Source organism: Helianthus annuus, chromosome 8 (assembly GCF_002127325.2).
Source record: "Helianthus annuus cultivar XRQ/B chromosome 8, HanXRQr2.0-SUNRISE, whole genome shotgun sequence".
In the NCBI taxonomy this organism is placed as follows: Eukaryota; Viridiplantae; Streptophyta; class Magnoliopsida; order Asterales; family Asteraceae; genus Helianthus; species Helianthus annuus.
In genome coordinates this window covers 3,617,972-3,638,524 of record NC_035440.2, presented here as the reverse complement: position 1 = coordinate 3,638,524, position 20,553 = coordinate 3,617,972, and the positions used below count along the sequence as shown (strand labels likewise).

At 42.8% G+C, this 20,553-nt stretch overlaps 1 protein-coding gene across 4 annotated transcripts; it reads left to right on the top strand.

The window, feature by feature from the left end:
• Positions 1-13,427: 13,427 nt before the first annotated feature.
• On the top strand, positions 13,428-20,510 carry LOC110871796 (protein ESSENTIAL FOR POTEXVIRUS ACCUMULATION 1). Of its 4 annotated transcripts, none has more exons than XM_022120529.2 (11): positions 13,428-13,738; positions 14,442-14,498; positions 14,663-14,736; positions 14,854-15,693; positions 15,781-15,874; positions 15,966-16,070; positions 16,175-16,792; positions 17,331-18,869; positions 18,998-19,055; positions 19,142-19,290; positions 19,882-20,510. In XM_022120529.2, the coding sequence occupies exons 1-11, from the start codon at positions 13,663-13,665 to the stop codon at positions 20,208-20,210; spliced, it is 3,939 nt and encodes a 1,312-aa protein (XP_021976221.1). In that variant the 5' UTR covers positions 13,428-13,662; the 3' UTR covers positions 20,211-20,510. The 4 variants fall into 4 exon arrangements, with proteins under 4 accessions (XP_021976221.1, XP_021976222.1, XP_021976220.1 ...); XM_022120530.2 differs by having other exon boundaries at positions 14,439-14,498; positions 14,672-14,736; XM_022120528.2 differs by having other exon boundaries at positions 14,439-14,498.
• The last annotated feature ends 43 nt before the right edge of the window (positions 20,511-20,553 follow it).

Genomic DNA, 20,553 nt, shown 5'->3' with positions numbered 1-20,553 from the left:
TTAGGGTTTCGTATAAAAGCCTAACTAATCATCATTAATGAACAACACACGAATCAAGAACCCTAGGACGAAATTCTCAGCAGATTTTGAAGGTTTTCGAAGCGTTCGAGCGTACAAGAATCATAGGATCGAAGCACGGAGCGTAGGAAAGAAGATAACTCGGGTCTTACCTCCCGTTTTTCACTATTTTCACGTTTTGTTACTTTAACCATGAATTCTTGTTTTGAAACTTATTTGTTTTCGTTAGACATGATGTTTCTTGGCTAGATCTTCGTAACTACCTAGACTTGATGATGTTTTGATTAATGTTTTGGATCTTTTAACGGTTTTTATTTGTTTGATTATGGATTGATTTTTAAAGTAACGTGTTCTAGAATTTTTGATTTGGTGCACATGCGTATTTATCTTTGATTGTGGATTACTTGCTGTTTCACATAGATCTTAGTGACGGTCTTTATCACAACATAGGTCTGTGTTAATTATTTGCATCCTTGCGGGTTCGGGTAATCTTTGGGTAAATCGGCCGATAGCCTTAGAAACAGTAACTAAAATATAATTAGAAGTAAATATTCTGCTTAGCTTGTCGCTGAGAGGCTCGAGTTAGTTATTAGGTCGCAGTTCAATATATAGCTAAATTAGATTTTGAGAGAAGTCGAGGTTAGTTCCCTAATTGCAGTTGTGTCTAGTAAGCCAAATCAGAACCTAGAACTGCCTTAGATTATCGCGCTGAGAGGTAGATAGTCATATTAGGGCACTTTTAGAATCGTTAGAGGACTGAGAGGAAATCTAACAGTCGGTAATCATAACAGCCTTGTAGGGTTTCCTAGGTTTCTTCCTGAGAAGGGTCGGGAAGTCTTAGCATTGAAATACCTTAAGGTTTAGTATTTAACGATCCCGGCTCCATACAACAATAAAACCGTTAGAAGTCCATTCATTATCAAACCGGATTCATGTCTAGGTAGTCTTTAATCTCATCTGAGTCAAAACCTTAGTTCTTCGTGCGTGCTTTAGTTAATTTTAATTTAATCACAATTTTAGGATTTTAGCAAACCCCCCCCCCCAAACACAATATTTGTTAGTCGTGTCAGTATTTAGTCGTAACTGAGTCGTTAACGTAATTCGTAGAGTCCTTGTGGGTTCGACATCCGGACTTACTTTTCTGTGCTAGAGTCGACCGGTACACTTGCCGGTGAGTAGTTTAGTCTGGTTTAGGAGTCTAGATTTTTATTACTTGAGTCGTAATTTAGGGTAATTTTAGTTTAATTAGTTGAACTACTTTTTCCACATCAGTTACATAGAGAAACGTAAGAACATGGCTTACATATAACAGCGTCGAAGCTGTTGTGCATTCCATGTGCGTGCGATAGGTTCGCCTTCTAGTGTTTGCAATTTGTACGCGCCTTTCCCTAAGACCTCTTTGATGAGGTAGGGTCCTTCCCACTTGGGGGCGAGTTTGCCTGGGCGCTCGGCATTAGATGCCTCATTGTCGCGTAGGACGTAGTCTCCTGGGTTGAAAGTACAAATGCGGACGCGCGCGTTGTAGTACTTTTCAAGTTTGGATTTATATTTGGCCTCGTTGATGGCAGCGTTTTCGCGCCTTTCTTCCAAGAGGTCCAAATCGATCCTGCGTTCCATGTTGTTGTCTAGTTTTTCAATAGCCAACATTCTAGGAGAGGGGAGACCTACTTCTGCGGGGATCACCGCTTCTGAACCGTAGACTAGGCTGAAGGGTGTTTCCCCATTGCTTGTTTTTGGGCTTGTACGGTGAGCCCATAAGATACTTGGGAGTTCATCGACCCAGCCACGCCTGGCCGTTCCTAACCGTGTCTTGATCCCTTCGACTAGGCTTTTATTGATACTCTCGACTTGTCCGTTCCCTTGCGGGTGTGCGACTGATGAGAATATGTGCTCAATATGTAGTTCTTTTAGCCATTTTTGGAATTCGTCGGCAGCGAAGTTGGTGCCGTTGTCGGTGACAATGCACATTGGTAAACCGAAACGGCAGATGATGTGTTCCCAAATGAACTTCCTTGTTATCATAGCAGTGGTTGAGGCGAGCGGTTTTGCTTCCACCCATTTTGTGAAGTAATCAACCGCTATTATGATAAATTTAACCGCACCTGGAGCGTCAGGGAAAGGTCCCACGACGTCAATTGCCCATTTCTGAAAGGGCCATGCGGTTGTGACGGGGACTAAGTTGTTTTTTGGCCGCAAGGTTTTTGGAGCATGACGTTGACAGTCGATGCACTTGCGCAACTCTTTGACGGCGTCCAGGTGCATGCCGGGCCAGTAATACCCGGCATTCATGATTTTGGCCACTACCATGCGTGGTCCAGCATGTATGCCACATATGCCCTCGTGTATCTCTCGAATGAGGTATGTGGCATCCTGGGGGTTGACGCATCGTAGTAGTGGCCCGAGGTATGATTTGCGGTATAAGATACCGTCTCCCATTTGATAATGGCACGCTTTGTATTGTAGTTTGCGTGCTTCTGATTTGCTTTCGGGAGTCACACCTGACTGTAGATATGCGATAATAGGTGTCATCCATGATGTTGAACCGTATTGAATGACGTTGACTTGGCGCAGGGGTACCGAAGGATTTTGCAGGATTTCGATGCGTATCTCCTTTGCCAAGTGTTGGAAGCTGGTAGATGCGAGTTTCGATAGTGCATCTGCGGACTTGTTTTCGCTTCGATTAATATGGCGAATATTGAACGAAGCGAATTTGGATTTTAGTTGCAGGACTTGCTCGAGGTAGAGGATCATGATATCCCCCTTTGCGGCATAGTCGCCGCGTACTTGGCCTGCAACTAACAAAGAGTCGACGTGTGCTTCCAGATGTTGCACGCCAATTTTGACTGCTAAACGTAGCCCCGCTAACAGAGCCTCATATTCTGCCTCGTTGTTTGTGCTTTTGAATTCGAGGCGGATTGCATATGTAAGCTCTTGGCCGTCAGGGCTGACGAGTCGCAGACCTGCACCCGCACCTTCGTCGTTGGAGGCACCATCTGTGAAGAGTGCCCATGTCTCTGAGGAGGGTGGCGTTGGTGCAGGAGTTTGTGCTTCTTCGCATTCTTGGATGCGATTCACCGGTACTTCGGCGGCGAAATCAGCTAAGATCTGGCCTTTAATCGCGGGGCGCGGTTTATAGTGTATCGTGTGCGCGCCCAGCTCGATTGCCCATTTCGCTAATCTCCCAGAGATGTCGGGTTTGGATAGGATCGGGCCGATCCTGTAATTGGTTAGCACTGTGATGACGTGGTTTACGAAGTAGCGTCGCAACCGTCTTGAAGCGTGCACTAATGCTAGCACCAATTTCTCCATTATTGAGTATCTCGTCTCTGGGTCATTGAGCATCTTGCTGATGTAATAGATGGGTGTTTGAACCCCCTTTCGCTCCACTATTAATACCGCACCCACCGCGTTATCCGCGGCGGATAGGTATAATATGAGTGGCTCATCTTTGCGTGGTGCGGTTAAAGTTGGGAGTTGTATCAAACACTCCTTCATTTCCCGGAAGGCCTGTTCAGCCTCTGCGGTCCACTGGAATTGTTCTTTCTTTGAACAGCTCCGCAGGGTCTTGATGAACGGATAAGACTTAGCTGCGTGGTTAGCTAAGAATCTGTTAAGTGCCGCTAGCCTGCCGGCTAGTCGTTGCATATCCTTCATCGATGAAGGCGATGGCATGCGCTCGATCGCCTGGACTTTCTCCGGGTTTACCTTGAATCCATCTTTAGTGACGATGAACCCAAGGAATTTGCCTTCTTCCATTCCAAACGAGCATTTTCCTGGATTGAGCTTTATGTTAACGCTGCGCAGAGTTTGGAATGTTCTTTCAATATCTGTGAGCATGGTATCCTCTTCCATGCTCATGACGACCAGGTCGTCCATGTAGATTTCGACACTTTTGCTTATTTGGCCGCGGAAAGTGTCGTTCATCAACTTTTGGTAGGTTGAGCCCGCGTTGCGCAACCCAAACGGCATCTTTGTGTAGCAGTAATTTCCGGTGGGAGTCCGGAATGCCGTTTTGTCTTCATCCTCGATTGCCATTTGTACTTGATGGTACCCTTTGTAGCAATCGAGGAAACACTTCCACCTGAATGGTGCGAGATTATCGACTTTTTCGTCGATTTCTGGAAGCGCGTAACAGTCCTTGGGGCAGGCTTTGTTAAGGTCTTTGTAATCGACGCACATGCGCCAGCCCCCGGACGGTTTTTCTACCATGACTGGATTGGATAACCACGTCTGATATTTGACTTCCCGCAGGATGCCTGCGGAGAGCAGTTCTTCGATCTGCTCTTGCATCGCCTGATTTTTAGCTGACCCAAGGTGGCGTTGGCCTTGGATCACTGGCTTAATACCTGGCAAGGTATTCAAATGATGTTGCGCAATATCACGTGGGACCCCGGTCATGTCTGCGGGTGTCCACGCGAAGATGTCTTGGTTCTTGAAGAGAAGCTGCTTCAGTTGCGCTTTTGTGGTCGGGGATAAGGCGTGACCCAATGTGACCTTTTGTTCTGGGTATCTCGCGTTGAGAACCCATTTTTCTGGTTGGTCGTTGGGAGTGGGCCTTGCGACCTTGGTCGGACGTACTTCGTCCGACATCATGACGTCCCTGCTGGCGTAGATTATCGCGACCCCCGATTCGGTTGGAAAACCAACCGCAGAGTGGGGGACCGACGTAATCATATTGAAATCTCCTTGGGATTCTCTCCCGAGGAGTACGTCATATCTGGAGGTGTGAGGTAAAACCATGAAGTTTACCTCTTCAGTCCTTGTGCGGTTTCCGCTGGAAAGACGCACAGGGAAAGTAATCTGGCCTAGGGGAAAGACAGTTTCCCCTGCGAACCCGGTTAACGGGTAATCTACTGCTTGCAACCGATCTTTGTCCTCCTGGTCGAACTGGTTGAAGCATTGTTCGTAGATTATATCAGATGTACTGCCCGGGTCGATGAATAGACGCTCGGTGCAGTAGTGTGCCAGTTGGCCTGAAATGACGACGGCGCGCCTATCGCGCGGTCCGCCTCGGACTTTTGGAAAGACGACTTGCTCGTCTTTCCAGTCACATTCCGGCCTTCTTGCCGCTTTTCGCGGCCTGCCCTTGCCTCCGTGGATCATGTGGGTGGAAGCCACGTGCATGGTTCTCTTCCCGGAGGAGGTACCTTCGCCATGAGGGGTAATGCGCTTGGTGGGTTTTTGCCCACCTGGCAAAAGATGTTGCAGTTTCCCCTCCTTTAAGGCGCGCTCAATCTCCAGTCGGAGACTGATGCAGTTGTTGGTGGTGTGGCCCGAGTCCTTGTGGTACTCACAGTAGAGTGTGAGGTCCTGATTTTTCTTGGACTTCATTGGTTGGGCCGGTCGCAAGAACTGTGGGTCCGCAAGGAGGACCTCACTTGGCGACATAGTGATCTCGGTCCAGTTGCGGTCCCGAGATTCTTTTTTTGACGCCCGACTGTCTCGGGCGGGGTTGTAGTTCTTTGGGTCGAACGTGTTGGTTCGCGAGAAGTATGGTTTGGAAATATCGCGATTTCCAACGTCCCGGTTGCGTTTATTGTTACGCTTGGACCCTTGGTGGGATGTTTCGGCTTGGGGCTTTGCCTTTGTCACATGCGGTTCAAGTGAACGCTGTGTCTGGGTGTATGTCTTGACCGCGGTCATGACATCTTCCCATTTTTTAGGCAAGCCCTCCTTGCCAGAGATGGTCATGATCATCTCTCTGTCTTTGACGGCCCGGATGAAGTGGTTTCGTGCCATCTGGTCTGCCACGTCACCTATCTCCAGACACTCTTTATTATATCGGACGACGAATGCTTCGAGCGATTCGTCGTCCCTTCGCCAGATGTTCATGACGTCCAACGAATCTCGTTCGTGGCGTCGCTGCTGGCAAAAATGGGCGAGGAACTTGGTACGCAAGTCCTCGAATGAATCCAGTGGTCCCACTGGCAAAGAATCGAACCATGCCCTGGCCAGGCCCGTAAGGGTCTGGGGGAAAAAATTACACCAAGTGGGTTCATCCCACTGGCCGTTGATGCCCGCGCCCATGAAGATGTTCATGTGGTCGTCCGGGTCGGTCGAACCACTGTATTTCCCAACGTTGAATGGGAACTTTGTCGTGGTGACATGGGCGTTGGCAATCCGCGTGCCGAACTTGGAATTTTCGGCCGCTGCCTTTGGCCTGTATGGCTCGTTCGCAGGGCGCTTCGCCGCCCTAAGGTATGTGTTGCGGGGGTGACTGGGGGGAACATAGTTGCGTCCTCCCGGTCTGCTACTGGTGTCATGCGAATCACCGCGGTAGCTATGGTCGTCAGGGTCGGTATGACCGTACCCTTCGGTGTATGGTTGTGGGCCCAATCGGCTCTGAATGCCTGGGCCGCGTCTGGAGGTTGATCGCCTCCTGTCCTCGCCATGGGGGCCAAGGCGGGTATGTACCGGTCCTCTGGTGTGGGACCCGTATGAGGAATCGTCCTCGTTGAGGGTGTGGACCAAACAGTAAGACGATCCCCGTTCTTCACGTCGGCTTCTTGAAGCCGGGCGTGAATGTATCCTGCCGTCGTATTGTAAAATACGCTCAACAGGGGTGTGCGGTGCTGGGGGAAGCCCAGCTCGTATATTCGCTTCAGTACAAGCGCGGTTGTATGCTGCGGTCAGCGTGGCTGCTTGCTGCTCGTACCAGGCATGAATGGTCATGCCTGGTGGGATCACAGATGGGAACTCTGATAAGTCATGTCCAAACATAAAGGAGGGGCTCCTTTGTGTGGACGTGCCGATGTGTCCGGGTTGGGAGGTCGAGGCATTGACCCCTATCGGGTTTGGGATTGGAGGATTTTGGTTATCCGCAGTGTTGTTTTGGTGATCAGTCATGATCGTGAGAGAGGAAAAAGGATGGTTTAGAAAATGCTAAGAGTAGCGGTGGGCGCCAATGATGAAACAATGGTTAACCGGGCAGGGTTAACACACTGGTCTCGTCAAGAAGGGTTAATCCCTTCCTCTCGAGGATCGCTGGCTGGATCACCGGTGGTTGATCTCCTGCACAAGGAAACAAGCCGTGACTCGTAACAAGGAGGATGGGGTGGGGGGTGCTCCTTGTTACCACTCTCCGGCGTGAGAATCAGTAGTTTGCTTGGGAAGCAAAGTAAGATAGTAGTAGTAGTGAGAGAGTTGTGAAGAGATACCTCAAACCTGGTTTGGGGTTGGTATTTATAGCCGAGGAGTGAAGGAGGATGATGATGGATGGACTGACGACGTGCTGCACCTTTGCAGGTGTGTCAGGCTTGTCGGTTATGGAGGTTATGCCACGTCAGTCCATTGCTTACGTAGCTCTGACAGGAAGCTGCCATTGGTGCCACTTGCACTGTGGTGTCAGTCCTACTTGTTGAATGCATAGGATGCGGTGCAAGCCGCATCGCTACGTGCGGTAACATCTGAAGTTACCGCGTCTCCTACTTGTGATCAAGGAATACGCGAGATGCGGTGCTAGCCGCATCGTCGTCTTGCCTGCATCCCTTGTCGTGACGAAAACGCCCGTATGGAGCGGTGTCAACCGCACCGTTACGTTCATCTCCTTCTGTGCCTAAGGTAAGGCTTTCTTTGTATTGATAGAAGTGTTCGCTGGATGCGGTGCGAGGCCGCATCGCTGTGAACACTTTCGTTTTCATACACCAGATGTGATGCTATGTCGCATCACTCTACCGTTCTCATGTTCCATGTAAGTCCTCCTTCGTTACTAGATAGATTGGATTCAACCCTTGTGCCGACGCGTTCTCGCGTGGGCACAAGTAGGTTGTTAGCTAGTGGGGGTTTTGATAAGGGTAATGGTCACTCGCGGTCGATGCTGACGCGAGATCTGGGACCATACCCCTTCAGTGGCCTAAACCTATATCATCAATATCTATTAGATGTGATAGTGCTGCTACCTTGGCTAAGGCCTATAGCCAAGTGTATAATGGGAAGTCTAGACACTTAGGTGTTAGACACAGCATGATTCGTGAGCTCATCACGCAAGGGGTGATATCGGTGGAGTTTGTGAGAACTCAACATAATTTAGCCGACCACTTAACCAAAGAGTTATGTAGAGATCTTATGCACAAGGCGGCTGTAGGGATGGGATTAAAGTCCACCTGAGATTTCTCGTGTTAAGATACCCAATTCCCACCTAATATGACGTTAGGTGCTGAATTCAATGTGGAAAGCTTAATATTTAGAAATTGGAACACATTAGTAGCATCATCCCAAGGTATGTGTTCAGACCTGCAAGTTAAAGGAGGTTGAAGGATTTCTTCTTAATAGTTCTTTGAAAAATTGCATATGCAGGTGCAAGAATAAAGAACTACCTATATGACCATGAAGTTTAGCCGCTTCAAGAAACTAGGACTTGGCTTTGATATGTTCATTGAAGGATGAGACACAGGCTAGTAAAAATAGTGTCAAGAAAGAACATTAGAGTATGTAAACTTGTGTGTATATTATCTTCATGTATTCACTGAATAGAAAGGGTTCAATCCTTAGCGACACCCCTATATTTGAATATTTGGAATGTGTAATATACTAATGTGAAATTCAATCGTCGCGATATTTCATTTATGCATAAGTTTGATTGTTGTGAATTTGTTTAAGTTAATCAAGGATTACGCTAAAATGGGGGAGGAATGTTAGATATTTTAATGTAATTGGGGATTGACTTGGTGATCAAAGCGAATAATGATACACATCAAGCAAGTTAGGAGGTGCGGGAGTGCACGCTTGTTTGAGTTATTATAATTCGAAGTGTACGGGCGGAGCCCGTACTCTACGGGGGTTCCAAAGGGGCAGCGCCCCTTGGCGGGGGGTCCGGGGGCAACGCCCCTGGGAGCAGGGTCCAAGGGGCGGCAGCCCCTGGCGGGGTCCAAGGGGCAGAGCCCCTGGCTGGGGTCGAAATGACAAAAATTTTACTTAGACAATTTTTCTTTGGTCACAATTCTGGTTCAGACAATTCGCACAAACAACATACTCTGATTCAATTTCTCGAAATTAGAGTTGTATCCGATTGAATTATTCGGGTGAACCACCGAAATAATTTGATCTGAGAGTGATTACACGCCTCTCTGATCATCCGACAAACCGAAATTCCCCAACATGCTAATGAGAAGATGATGATGTTGATGATTCAGATGCTTGAAAGGAACAAGTTGCAAACTCGGATGCTTAACTCACTGAGTCAAAGAGTAGAACACTCGGAGAAGGCATTTGTGAGTGATAAGGCTAGAAAGAAGAAGAAGAAAATGGTATATTTTTAAAGTTTTAGTGGGGATGACATGAATTGGTTCGTAAATTATTGACCTTTGAAGTTTAGTTGGTTCTTGTTAAATTTTTACGTGAATGTTTTGGTGGTATATGTGTATCTAATAAAGTAATCGTAAAAATCGTCTTCAATCTATAAAAAGTGTGACTGTAGGTTGAAAGGGTATTTGATAAACCCAGCACTGCATACAAAGGGTCTATTTAATGAAATTAGTATCAAATTAGCACCGCGTAGCGTGTGTCTATCATTTTTAATAAAAAAATGGGTATTTAAAAGTAGGCATAACATTGGAGGAGAAATGAGTGTGTTAAAAATTTTAGGGTGTAGAGAGTGGTTAGAGAGTTAAGAGTGGCAAACTAAAAAATCAACCAATGAGAGTGTGCCATGTCAAAATGGTAAACTATGTTAAAAAGTGTTGGCAATGGTTAGACACTTGGTGAAGTGGTAAACTATTTAAAAAAAGGAAAAATGTTTGATTGGTTGAGATGACATGGACCCCACCACACACCCCCACTCTCTCCCCTCTCCTCCCTCTCCCCGCATTGGTATTCCCTCACCGATTTTTCTCCCTAAATCGGTAAAACCAATTCGGTAAACAAGTAGGCATTGGTTAGACATCGGTGCCGATGCCTTTTGCCGACACCACTCCGAACCCCCTTAGTGGAGATTTGATTTGACAGTTGATGTGACACGTTTGAATGCATTTAAAAGCAAATACAATAGAGATGTATTAGTTAAGTTCACATATTTAAAACGTGAAATATTTATTTTTATATTATCGTTTAATTTGGTCTTTTTTAAATCTCTCACTCGATACTAATAAAATGAAAAACTTTTTCTCTTCTGGTGACTCAATAATGTACTAGTTAGAGCTCACAACTTATTTTCACTTTGATGTCTCAAAATGTAAGAACATGATCTCACGTATGTATTAGTTGGAGATTTGGTAAATGAATAATGTCATGATTTAAACGGCCATATCTCTCAAAGATCGACATAATAATCTCGGTTTTTATTATATAAAATGCGAGTATTAGTTTTAAGATTTATATTTTTTTTCATGTAGAAGACATGTTGAGTCAAATAAAAAAACAACTAATATATAGCTTCTCTGGCTATAGGTAGTTGATTTTGACAATTGTACATTGAATGATATCAATGTCATGATCGAACATACATGATGAATTAATAGGAATAAATATGGTACCAAGAAGAAAGTATCTACACAACAATAACAATTTAAGATGGTTAATTTGTAATATTTTAGATTTTATTTTGGAATAGTTGTATTAAGTAACATCATGAAACTAATAAAAATAACTTAGTAACTTATATATACATTAATTTGTGCATTAAGAAATCAAATCAAAGCCATTTTGGTTGATAGCTTAGTGATAAGAATAATCTGGTTAGAAATAGTTTACGGGCCTCAAAATGGAGTATTCTCCTTAAAAAGAAATCAAATCAAAAGTTGATAACTATAAAAAGCATTACTGGGTGTTGCTACCGTTAGACCCGATTTACTACTTCAATCCAGAAACACATATATGAACCTCTAGCTATTTTCTTCTTCGCGCATCTAGGATTTTATCTTCGTGTTGTCTGTGTTGTGCTTCGAAGCTTATATCGCAACTAGGTTTTCATTTTCTTACTTTATGTTCCTTCTTCGAAGCTTATCTCCGCAAATAGGTTTTATCATCATGTTTCAACATTAAGGGTTTGCTACAAACTAAAAGATGCATAACCTATATTAGTTTAGAAGACTATACTCTTTTCTAAATAGTTAGCTAGATAAGACTGGGCTTTCCACACTCTAAACATCAAAAAAATCAACCCCTAGATGTAGGCCTTTATGCATTAGAGAGATGTTTGGTATAAGATCATGGTTCACATTTGTCATCATGTTAATAGATTTAGACACGAATAATCATATGTGATTGTTGTTATTGTAATTATTATTATTATTTAATAAGCTTACGATTTACTTGAAGATGAATGAGACGTCGATACTCAAGTGATGGATTGAAATGAGAGTGGATTAAGAAGTTGGGTGAAAAAAGTCCACATAGAAGAGTTCAAACTTGTGCACACATGCAAATACGAAAGCAAAACCAAAACAACATTTATATGTACAACAAGACAATAACCTTGATCGTGGATCATACGTTGTGAAGTTTCTTGTTGGTATTAAAGAAGTTTAATACAATTTAATTCTTGTATTTAGTGTGTTTAAATGATTAATAGTTTTGTTTTGATATAACTATAAGGCTGGAGGGTGTGGGATAAAGTCCGTAGGGGCTTTATCACGTCACCTCAGCGTCACGTCAACGCCACATCACACATGGGGTTTTAAGGCCTCTCCCCTTAACTTGTACGGTGTGGGATAAAGCCCCCCTTTAATTATGGCGCCCCCCTTTAAACTGACCATCTCCCCTCGATCAAATCAAAAATAGTTTGTTAACATGGTGGCGAAGAAAGCATAGTGCCCCGGTTTAACTTGCAGGGTATGGGTGGTGGCGGGGGGGGGGGGGGGGGGCGCTATCGGCGGTGAGGTGGCACGGTGGCCCCCTCCATACCCTCCGGGCCTAAACATAGACATCTTCCTTAGTTGAGTAGCATTCAAAGAACTAACCATGCACTAAGATAAACTACGAAACTCTGAGAAAATAACCAAATCATTTTCAAATTTTTTAATATACTCATTTCAAGTTAATTTCAAACTTCTATTATCATCTCTAACAGTACAACAAACTGTTTCTACCGTTATATATCGAGAAACAATCTATTGAGTGAGTGGACGTTCTTTTAAAGAAACCATTTTCACAAAACCCAACACTACTATTTGTTCAATCTAGTACTATTTGTTCAATCTAGTAGCTTGCCAACCAAATATAGAGTTGTTAATACTTGTTTCAAAATCTACCTTGTTAGTTATACTTGTTTGAAATTTCATACCTTGTTAATTATGTATTTCACATCTTAATTATGATTTGTTTTGAAGGATATTGTATTACAGTTTTTTCATAAAATAGAGTGAAGTATGTATATTTTATTTCAATAAAAAGGTACTATTTACCCTAAAGATTTTGGTCTAGCACCTAACCCAATATCATAATTCTTCATAGCTTTATTACTAAAACTAACTAGACAATAGAAATCATAACCCATCAACACTACATACCCTTTACATGATCTATACATTTCTCATAGAGAATCAAGTTTACATCTAAAATTTGAAAACGAAAGATGATACGTACCACTATACCAAAACAAGTCTTATAGTACGCAAATTAACATCTTTAGTTAAAGGCGCAACGACAACACTACACTGGTTTAAACGAAACCGACAACCTGACCTGAACCGATACAAGTTTGAACCTGATGGATATCCAACCCGGTTCCAACCATACTGAACCCATAGGTTTGAGACCGGTTTGTAACCCTCTCCTTTGAAACCACTTTTCAAACCAATTTGAAGCCGAATATACTACAAAAAAGTATTATAGCATTTGAATTAACATTTTTAATTAGAGGTGCAACCCTAAACCGGTCTAAAACTGAAACCGACAACCCGAACCGAATTTTGTTTGAATCCATGGAGACCCAACCCGTAGGTTTGGTACCCCCCCCCCTTTAAAACCTCTTTCAAACCGATTCGAGGCCAAACCAAACCAGCAAAAACCCTTTAGAAACTATATTGAAATCGGTTTAAATCCGAACCGAACCCAATATAAAATCGGTCAACAAACCGAGCCCGTTTGAACCCGAAATCCGTTTAACTTTTTTTTGTTAACCTACCCTAACCAGTTTGAACCCGAAACTGGTTTTGACTTTTTTTGGAACAACAACTTTCAATAGAACTAGCGAGACGCTAGAAAACAAAATACAAAACTAATTACAATAGACAATTTACCCGGTTTCTCCAAACTACATCCTTACAATTCGATCTATTCTTATTCTCCGAACTAATTTGAACCCGATTATAATATAATATACAATTATACACCACCCAGCTTAACCGAACCCAATTTCACAAAGACAGTTGACCATTTGGGTCCGATCAGGTCTTGTTTAAGTTTACTTTGGTTTGGGTTTCGTAACGTAACGTAACGCAGCACAACCCACAAAATATATTCACCCGATTGTTTGTTGATTGGGTCTTCTCGCTACCACCCAAACCAAACAAACCCTCTCTTCCCCTCTCTCTCTCTCTCTCTCTCGCTAATCGCTATCTACTCTCTCTCTCTCACAACAAACCCTCTCGATTCCGATTTCAATTTTCAAGCCCTAATTTCAAATCTTCCGATTGATTCACCGTTCCTTCAAATCTCCACCTCTCTCTCTCTCTCTCTTGTTTCTCTCTCTTCGGATCTTCTCTTCCGATGGCTGACAGCAAGCTTCATCTCTCCGACGATCTCATCTCCTCCAAACTCTCTGATAGTTCATGGAATCCGAAAGGTACGATTTAATCGACTGTTTTTTCAATTTGATTTTGTTCGATTGATTGCTTGTTATGTTCGTGTTAGGTTAGGGTTTACAGTTTACTGATCTGTAATTTGTAATACGTTGATTACGTCACGCTAGTTTGATTCGGTTTTGTTTGTGATTTTGTGTTGAATCTGTTTCTGTGTTTTTGGACTGTGTGTGTGTGTGGTTAGGTTTTGTTGACTGTTTGTTATAGTTGCATTTTGCATTGATTTGTGTTGATTATGAATTTGTTTATTTGGATTTTGTATTTTTTTTGTTATTGAGAATGTGTTTTGTGAATCTGTGTGGAGTTTTTAGTTAGTTTGTGGTTTGTTGCATGGTTGATTGGGGAATTGATGTTTACGAGATGCCGATTTCGTTTGGAAGTTGTGTTTTACTTCATGAAGCTTAGCTACATTGATAGGAAACTGATTTATTCGCGCTTTGTATGTTTTGATTCATCTCGGTACTGCTTTCGATCTACTTCCTAGATCTGAACTTTAGGATTTAACTATGGATTAAGAGGATCTGTAATTGTGTTTTATAATGAAAGTTTGTTGTCTCTAATCCCTGTTTTTTTTGGTTAGTTAGCTAAAGGTTTTATGAGATTCTTGTATACATTCTTTTTATTTTATACACTCATTAGCTCATTGTTTTTTCTTACTTTGTAATGGTTTATTATTCATGATAGTAGAAGCTGCAGGTGGGAACGATGAGGACAAGATGCTGGGTTTGCTAGATGAGTCTAAAGGTGGGGTTTGTAAATGATTTGTAACATGTATTGTTAGTTTGTTACAGTATTTTTTTAACAAAGTTACGGTTTGAAAGTAGTTTTATTATTTCTTTACCACCATCTTTTCTTAATTATGTTCCTTGAGATCTTATGACTTTTGTACTTCGTCTGATTTATTAAAGATCATGCAGGTCTGGATAGCAGCATCCCCTTGTCTCCTCAGTGGCTTTATGCTAAACCAAATGAGAGTAAGATGGTAAGTTATCGGATAATAGTTGGAGCTCTTTTATGTATTTGGAAACATAACATGATAAGTAGATAGTAAAAGAATTAGATGTTCTGAAAGGTATGTTCTTTCTGAAAATGATCACAGGAAATGCGTGCACCAAGTTCTCTCTCTCTTGGAAGTTCTGCTGATTCCAATGCGAAGGACTGGCGTCCAGATGTGACCGATGACAAAAAAGACTGGAGAAAAATTGCAAATGAAACTGAAAATTCACGCCGCTGGCGGGAAGAAGAAAGAGAGACCGGCTTACTTGGTAGAAGAGACCGCCGGAAAACTGACAACCGTCGCGTTGACGGTGGTCGAGACACCACTGATACTAGAGTTGCACCTACCACTGAGAGGTGGCACGATGCCGGGAGCCGTAATCCTACTCATGAACCCCGTCGTGATAGTAAATGGTCGTCTAGGTGGGGCCCAGACGAAAAGGATAAGGAAGCCAGGTCCGAAAAGAAGACATATGTTGAGAAGGAAGATAATCATGGTGAAAATCAAACGCATTCAAGCACCATAAGATTAACATCCGAGCGAGATCCCGACTCCCGTGATAAATGGAGGCCAAAACACAGGATGGAGGCGAGTTCTACCGCACCGGGTTCCTTCCGGGCTGCACCAGGGTTCGGGCTGGAGAAAGGACGTGCTGATGGTCCAACCACAGGCTTCACCGTTGGTCGTGGCAGGGCTAGTGGAACACTTGCGAGGCCTTCATCTGCAGGATCTACGGAAACCAATGCTAGCGTTCCTGGAAAGGCTGTTTTTTCTGCTGGCATGTTTTTTTATCCAAGGGGAAAGCTTCTTGATATATACCGTACACAGAAACTTGACCCTTGTTTTGCTAACATGCCTGAGAAAATCGAGCAAGTATCTTCTATAACAGAAGTGACTGCTGTTGAACCACTTGCTTTTGTTGCGCCTGATAAAGATGAGGAGGTATGCTAAACAGCTAAAGTATCCTCACAGTTCTGTTACCGACTATGTTTATTATAAAGTTTAACTAGTTAATGTATTTTGTCACAGGCTATTCTTGGTGATATATGGAAGGGGATTATTACAAGTAGTGAGGTGTCTTACAGTCCTTTTCCAAAGGCCAGGGCACCTGAGAATATCGCAGGTAACTAAAGATTTAAGGTTAATCTTAATGAAAACACTATTGGTTTTTATAAAGGTTAATATTTGTATCTTAAACTTTTTGTTGTATTTAGATGCTGGAAAAGATGATAATCTCTCATCGGTGGAGGAACTGGTTGATCCAAAGAAACTGGAGAGTACGCTACATTTTAATGATCCTAATTATAACTTGACATATGGTGAGTTATACATATATCATATATATATATATGTATATACAGGTATTTACTAATGTAAAACTTGTTAGCATATCATCATAAAACAACTTTTTACTTTGTTTCAGGGGAGCAAAGCGTTCCAGAAATGGAGTCATATGAAGGGAATACAACAAGGTCAAAGAGTGGATTTATAGTCAGCAATCATGATGATACTGCTAGTTCTAAAGTTACCGATTCAGCTTTCATGAAGCATCAGCTGTTTGATGATGTGGTAACGAACGAGCGTTCAAATGATTCAAACTCACTTTTTGCCATGTCATCGTCATCTGAGCAATATTGGTCTGGAAATATGCAGCAGCAGCCCATAAGGGGTAGTATAAACAAACATTTGGCTAGTGGTATACCGCCTGAGGAGTTAAGTTTGTTTTATTGTGACCCGCAAGGTGAGATTCAGGGCCCGTTTCTCGGGGTTGACATCATTTCGTGGTTTGAACAAGGATTCTTTGGGGCGGAATTACCCGTTCGTGTGGTGGATGCACCAGAAGGAACTCCCTTTGAGGAGCTAGGAGACGTTATGCCGCACTTAAAAGCTGCACAGAGTTACACCAATGATGCTGACGTGGCAGTCCCTGCTTCTGTTTCCGAGATGGGTGTTTTAACCGAAGATCCTCGTTGGCAGTTAGCCGGTAATAACGGTTTATCCACGAAATCATATTCTGAGGGTCAAGGCTTTCATGATGAAGGTTAAACCAAAAGCCTTTATATTAATTTTTTGAGCAAAATGCCATTTTCGCCCCTGAAGTTTGGCCGATTTTGCGACTTTCGTCCAAAGGCTTGTTTTTTCGCATCTGGATCCAAAAGGTTTGAAATCTTTGCCATTTTCATGAGGCTTGTTAACTCCATCTATTTTTCTCCGTTAAGTTAGGGGTATTTTTGTCTTTTTTGTTAACTTTAAGGGCAATTCGCTTTTTTCACTTAAGGACTTGCTTGTCCATTATGCTAAATGCTTGTACATAAAGTGAAAAAGACCGAATTTCCCTTAAGTTAACAAAAAAAGGCGAGCATACTTAACAGAGAAAAATGGATAAAGTTAACGAGCTGAATAAAAATGGCAAGATTTCAAACCTTTTGGATCTAGATGCGAAAAAACAAACCTTTGGACGAAAGTTGCAAAACTGGCCAAACCTCGGATGGAAATGACATTTTTCTCTATTGTTTTTTTAATTAAGTATTCTAATTGATCATATTTTAAAAGTTTTCATTATTTTTTTTTCTTTTCAGAAATTTTGTTCCCGGGAAACCCTGAAAGTTTTGTGAAACACGCGGTTCCTACCGACTTAACTGAACCTGGTGCACCGAGCCAGAATGACAATAAGATGCACCCGTTCGGGCTATTGTGGTCTGAGCTTGAAGGGTCGAGTTTAAGAAAAGACCAGCCATCGAAAATACCCTATACTAGCGGCATTCAGCAGCAACATATGAACCCGGTCGGTGGTGTAGCTGATTACAGAAGGAATACGCTTGCGGAAAGTAACTTATATCAAGATGCCATGTCAGCATCCAACATGAATCAAGAAGCTAATCACTTTGGTTTAGCAGAGAAACTTAGGTCTCAACATATTCAACAACAGTTACTTCAACAGCATAATCTTTTATCTTCTTCGCACTTGAATGAACAACGGTTTCCCGGTCAAGATGTTGACCACTTTTTGGCACTTCAGTTGCAACATCAACAACAGCAACAGCAGAGGCAGATTCAGCTTCAACAACAAATGTTACTAAAAGAGCAACAATCTAGACAGCAAATGCTGCTTGAACAATTGGTACACAATCAGAGGTCACGTACGGATGTTCCGAGGTCCCATAACGCGCTCGATCAAATGCTTCTGAAGCAGCAAATTTTAAGTGAAATGCAGCAACGTGAGCAATTGATTCAACAAGCAAATTACGGTCATCAAGGGCACACAAATGATCTCATGGAGATGATGATGCGTGCTAAACATGAACAGCAGTTGCTTCAACGTGAGCAGTTGAGACAGTTGGCGTTGAGGCAGAGGGTTGAAATGGAGGAAGAACGACAACTCGGTACTGACTGGTTTCACCGAGTTAACTCACCTGGGCTCGGTTCTTCAGATTTGAGTCAGCTCGAACGGAACCTCTCGATGCAAGAACGGAATCTTTCGATGCAGGAACGCATTCAACACGGGCTTTATGATTCAAACCCGTTACCGTTTGAACGGTCGTTGTCAATGCCAGGTGGCGGACCCGGAATTAATCTCGACGTTGCAGGCCGATTTTCTTCCACTAACAATTCTTTAAACCCTAATAATTTCCGTTCCTCACATTTGGATATGATGGAAGGACCGATATCAAATGAGTGGATGGAATCACGGATTCAACAATTACATATTAATAACGAAAAACAGAAACGAGAAATGGAAGCAAGAAGGAACTCGGAGGAACAAAGTCAATGGATGTCTAGTGGGACCAGTGACGACACCTCAAAACGACTGCTTATGGAACTACTACACCAGAAACCATCCAATCAACCCACTGAACCGCTAGATATAAACAGTGGACTAAATAGTGGACTAAACCATCACCCATTTGGTGTTGTTGGATCTTATGGCTCGAGTCCTGGTACAACCATGAATGACAATATAATGGGCTTTAAAGCCCATGAAGAGAGCCTGGGCCCATTAAATATGAGTACAGAAACTCAAGAAGGTATGATGACTCAGCAGGGTGGTGGTACTGCTATAGATCACAATATAATGACAGTTAATGCTGTTGCCAGACATAACTCACAAAATATTGGCGGTAAGTCGTAACTTTTATATATATATATATATATATATATATATATATATATATTGTTTGTACCTTATGTCAGCTTTATTCTTCAATGTCATTTGATGTGTCTAACATGGCTTTAGCTGTGAATGCAGACTTGTACATGGACAACATGGGACCCTCTGATTCTTTTCCAGTAGACGTTAAAGATCGGTAAGGAAATGTTTTTACAGTTATTCAGATGACTCAAAGCACAAAGCTTAAGAAGTCGTTTTTTTTACATGTGCTTTGGTTTGCAGGGTGACAGGTGCATCTAGAAGGCCCGAAAGTATTTTACTGAAACGCCCTCCGGTCCCACGTGCAGCCTCAACACATGAAGGACTATCTGAGCTGGCGTCAAATTCAGATATCAGAGGGAGGAGTATCCCTACCATTATATCTCCCGAAGGTACATGTTGCAAATATGTAAAAGTTACATACACGTAGGGGTGCAAACGAGCCGAGCCAAGACCGAGCTCGAGCTCGATTAACTTATGAGAGCTCGGGCTCGAGCTCGGCTCGATTCGAGCTTTGTTTTCAAAGCTCGAGCTCGGCTCGTTGGTATTTTCTCAAGCTCGGGCTCGGCTCGTTTATTATCTATTAATTAATATATTAAATAAAATTAATATAAATAATAGACTTTTTAGGCTCGCGAGCTCAATAAGTGAAGCTCGGGCTCGTTTACCAAATAAGCTTATTTTTAGGTTCGAGGTCGGCATATAAACAAGTTTAAATAAGACCGGCTCGACTCGGCTCGTTTACACTAAGGCTCGATGAGCCTAACGAGCTTCACATGCGAGGCTCAAGCTCGATAAACAAACGAGCTTTATTTTAGGCTCAAGCTCGGCTCGGGCTCGATAAGGCTCGGCTTGTTTCGAGCTTTTTCTCGAGCCGATCTCGAGTAGCTCGCGAGCCGCTCGGCTCGTTTGCACCCCTACATACACATTTTATTGCATAAGAAAATAGTTTTGATTTTTGAATATTTATATTCAAATATTAGGCGGGAGACGAGAAGCAGTAGGCAATGTAGCAAATCAAGCGAATGACAATGCGACAGCTGGCAAGAAGGATGTTCGTTTTAGGAGAACATCGTCTTGTAGTGATGCTGACGTGCCGGAGACGGCATCGTTTAGTGACATGCTTAAAAGCAATGCTAAGAAAGATAATAATGCTGCGGCTGCTGCTGCTTTAGAAAGTGCGGATGGACAAGGGGGTAAAACCGGAAAGAAAAAAGGTAAAAAAGGGAGGCAAATTGATCCGGCGCTTCTAGGGTTTAAGGTTACCAGTAACCGAATAATGATGGGCGAGATTCAACGTATAGAAGATTAACCCGACCAGACCGGACCGGATCGGATCGTTTTTCTTGTTTTTGTTTTTCTCCATTTGTTGTTTTGTTTTGTTAGGTTGTGTGGGTCGGCTTTTACAATGTTTTGTGCAACGACTTGTTATAGAGTGTTTTTTTACTCCCCCATTTTTCATCCTAAGGTTTGTGATGTTTGGGGTGGGTTGGTAAGGTTAGGTTTGCATAGAGTTTGTGCTTGTAAAGCTTTGTACAGACCCTTTCTTCTTTGTCTTTCTTTGGAAAGATTTAATATCTAGTTAAATTGAAAATAATAAGTCAGTCCTGTCTATTGTTTTCTTTCTAAACTGCAGTCTGCAGGTCGTCTTAATA

Coding starts and splice junctions, on each gene's coding strand:
- LOC110871796 (XM_022120528.2), top strand. CDS start 13,663: ATGGCTGACAGCAAGCTTCATCTCTCCGACGATCTCATCTCCTCCAAA. Junction 14,737..14,853: donor AACCAAATGAGAGTAAGATG/GTAAGTTATCGG, acceptor AAATGATCACAG/GAAATGCGTGCACCAAGTTC. Junction 18,870..18,997: donor TAACTCACAAAATATTGGCG/GTAAGTCGTAAC, acceptor CTGTGAATGCAG/ACTTGTACATGGACAACATG.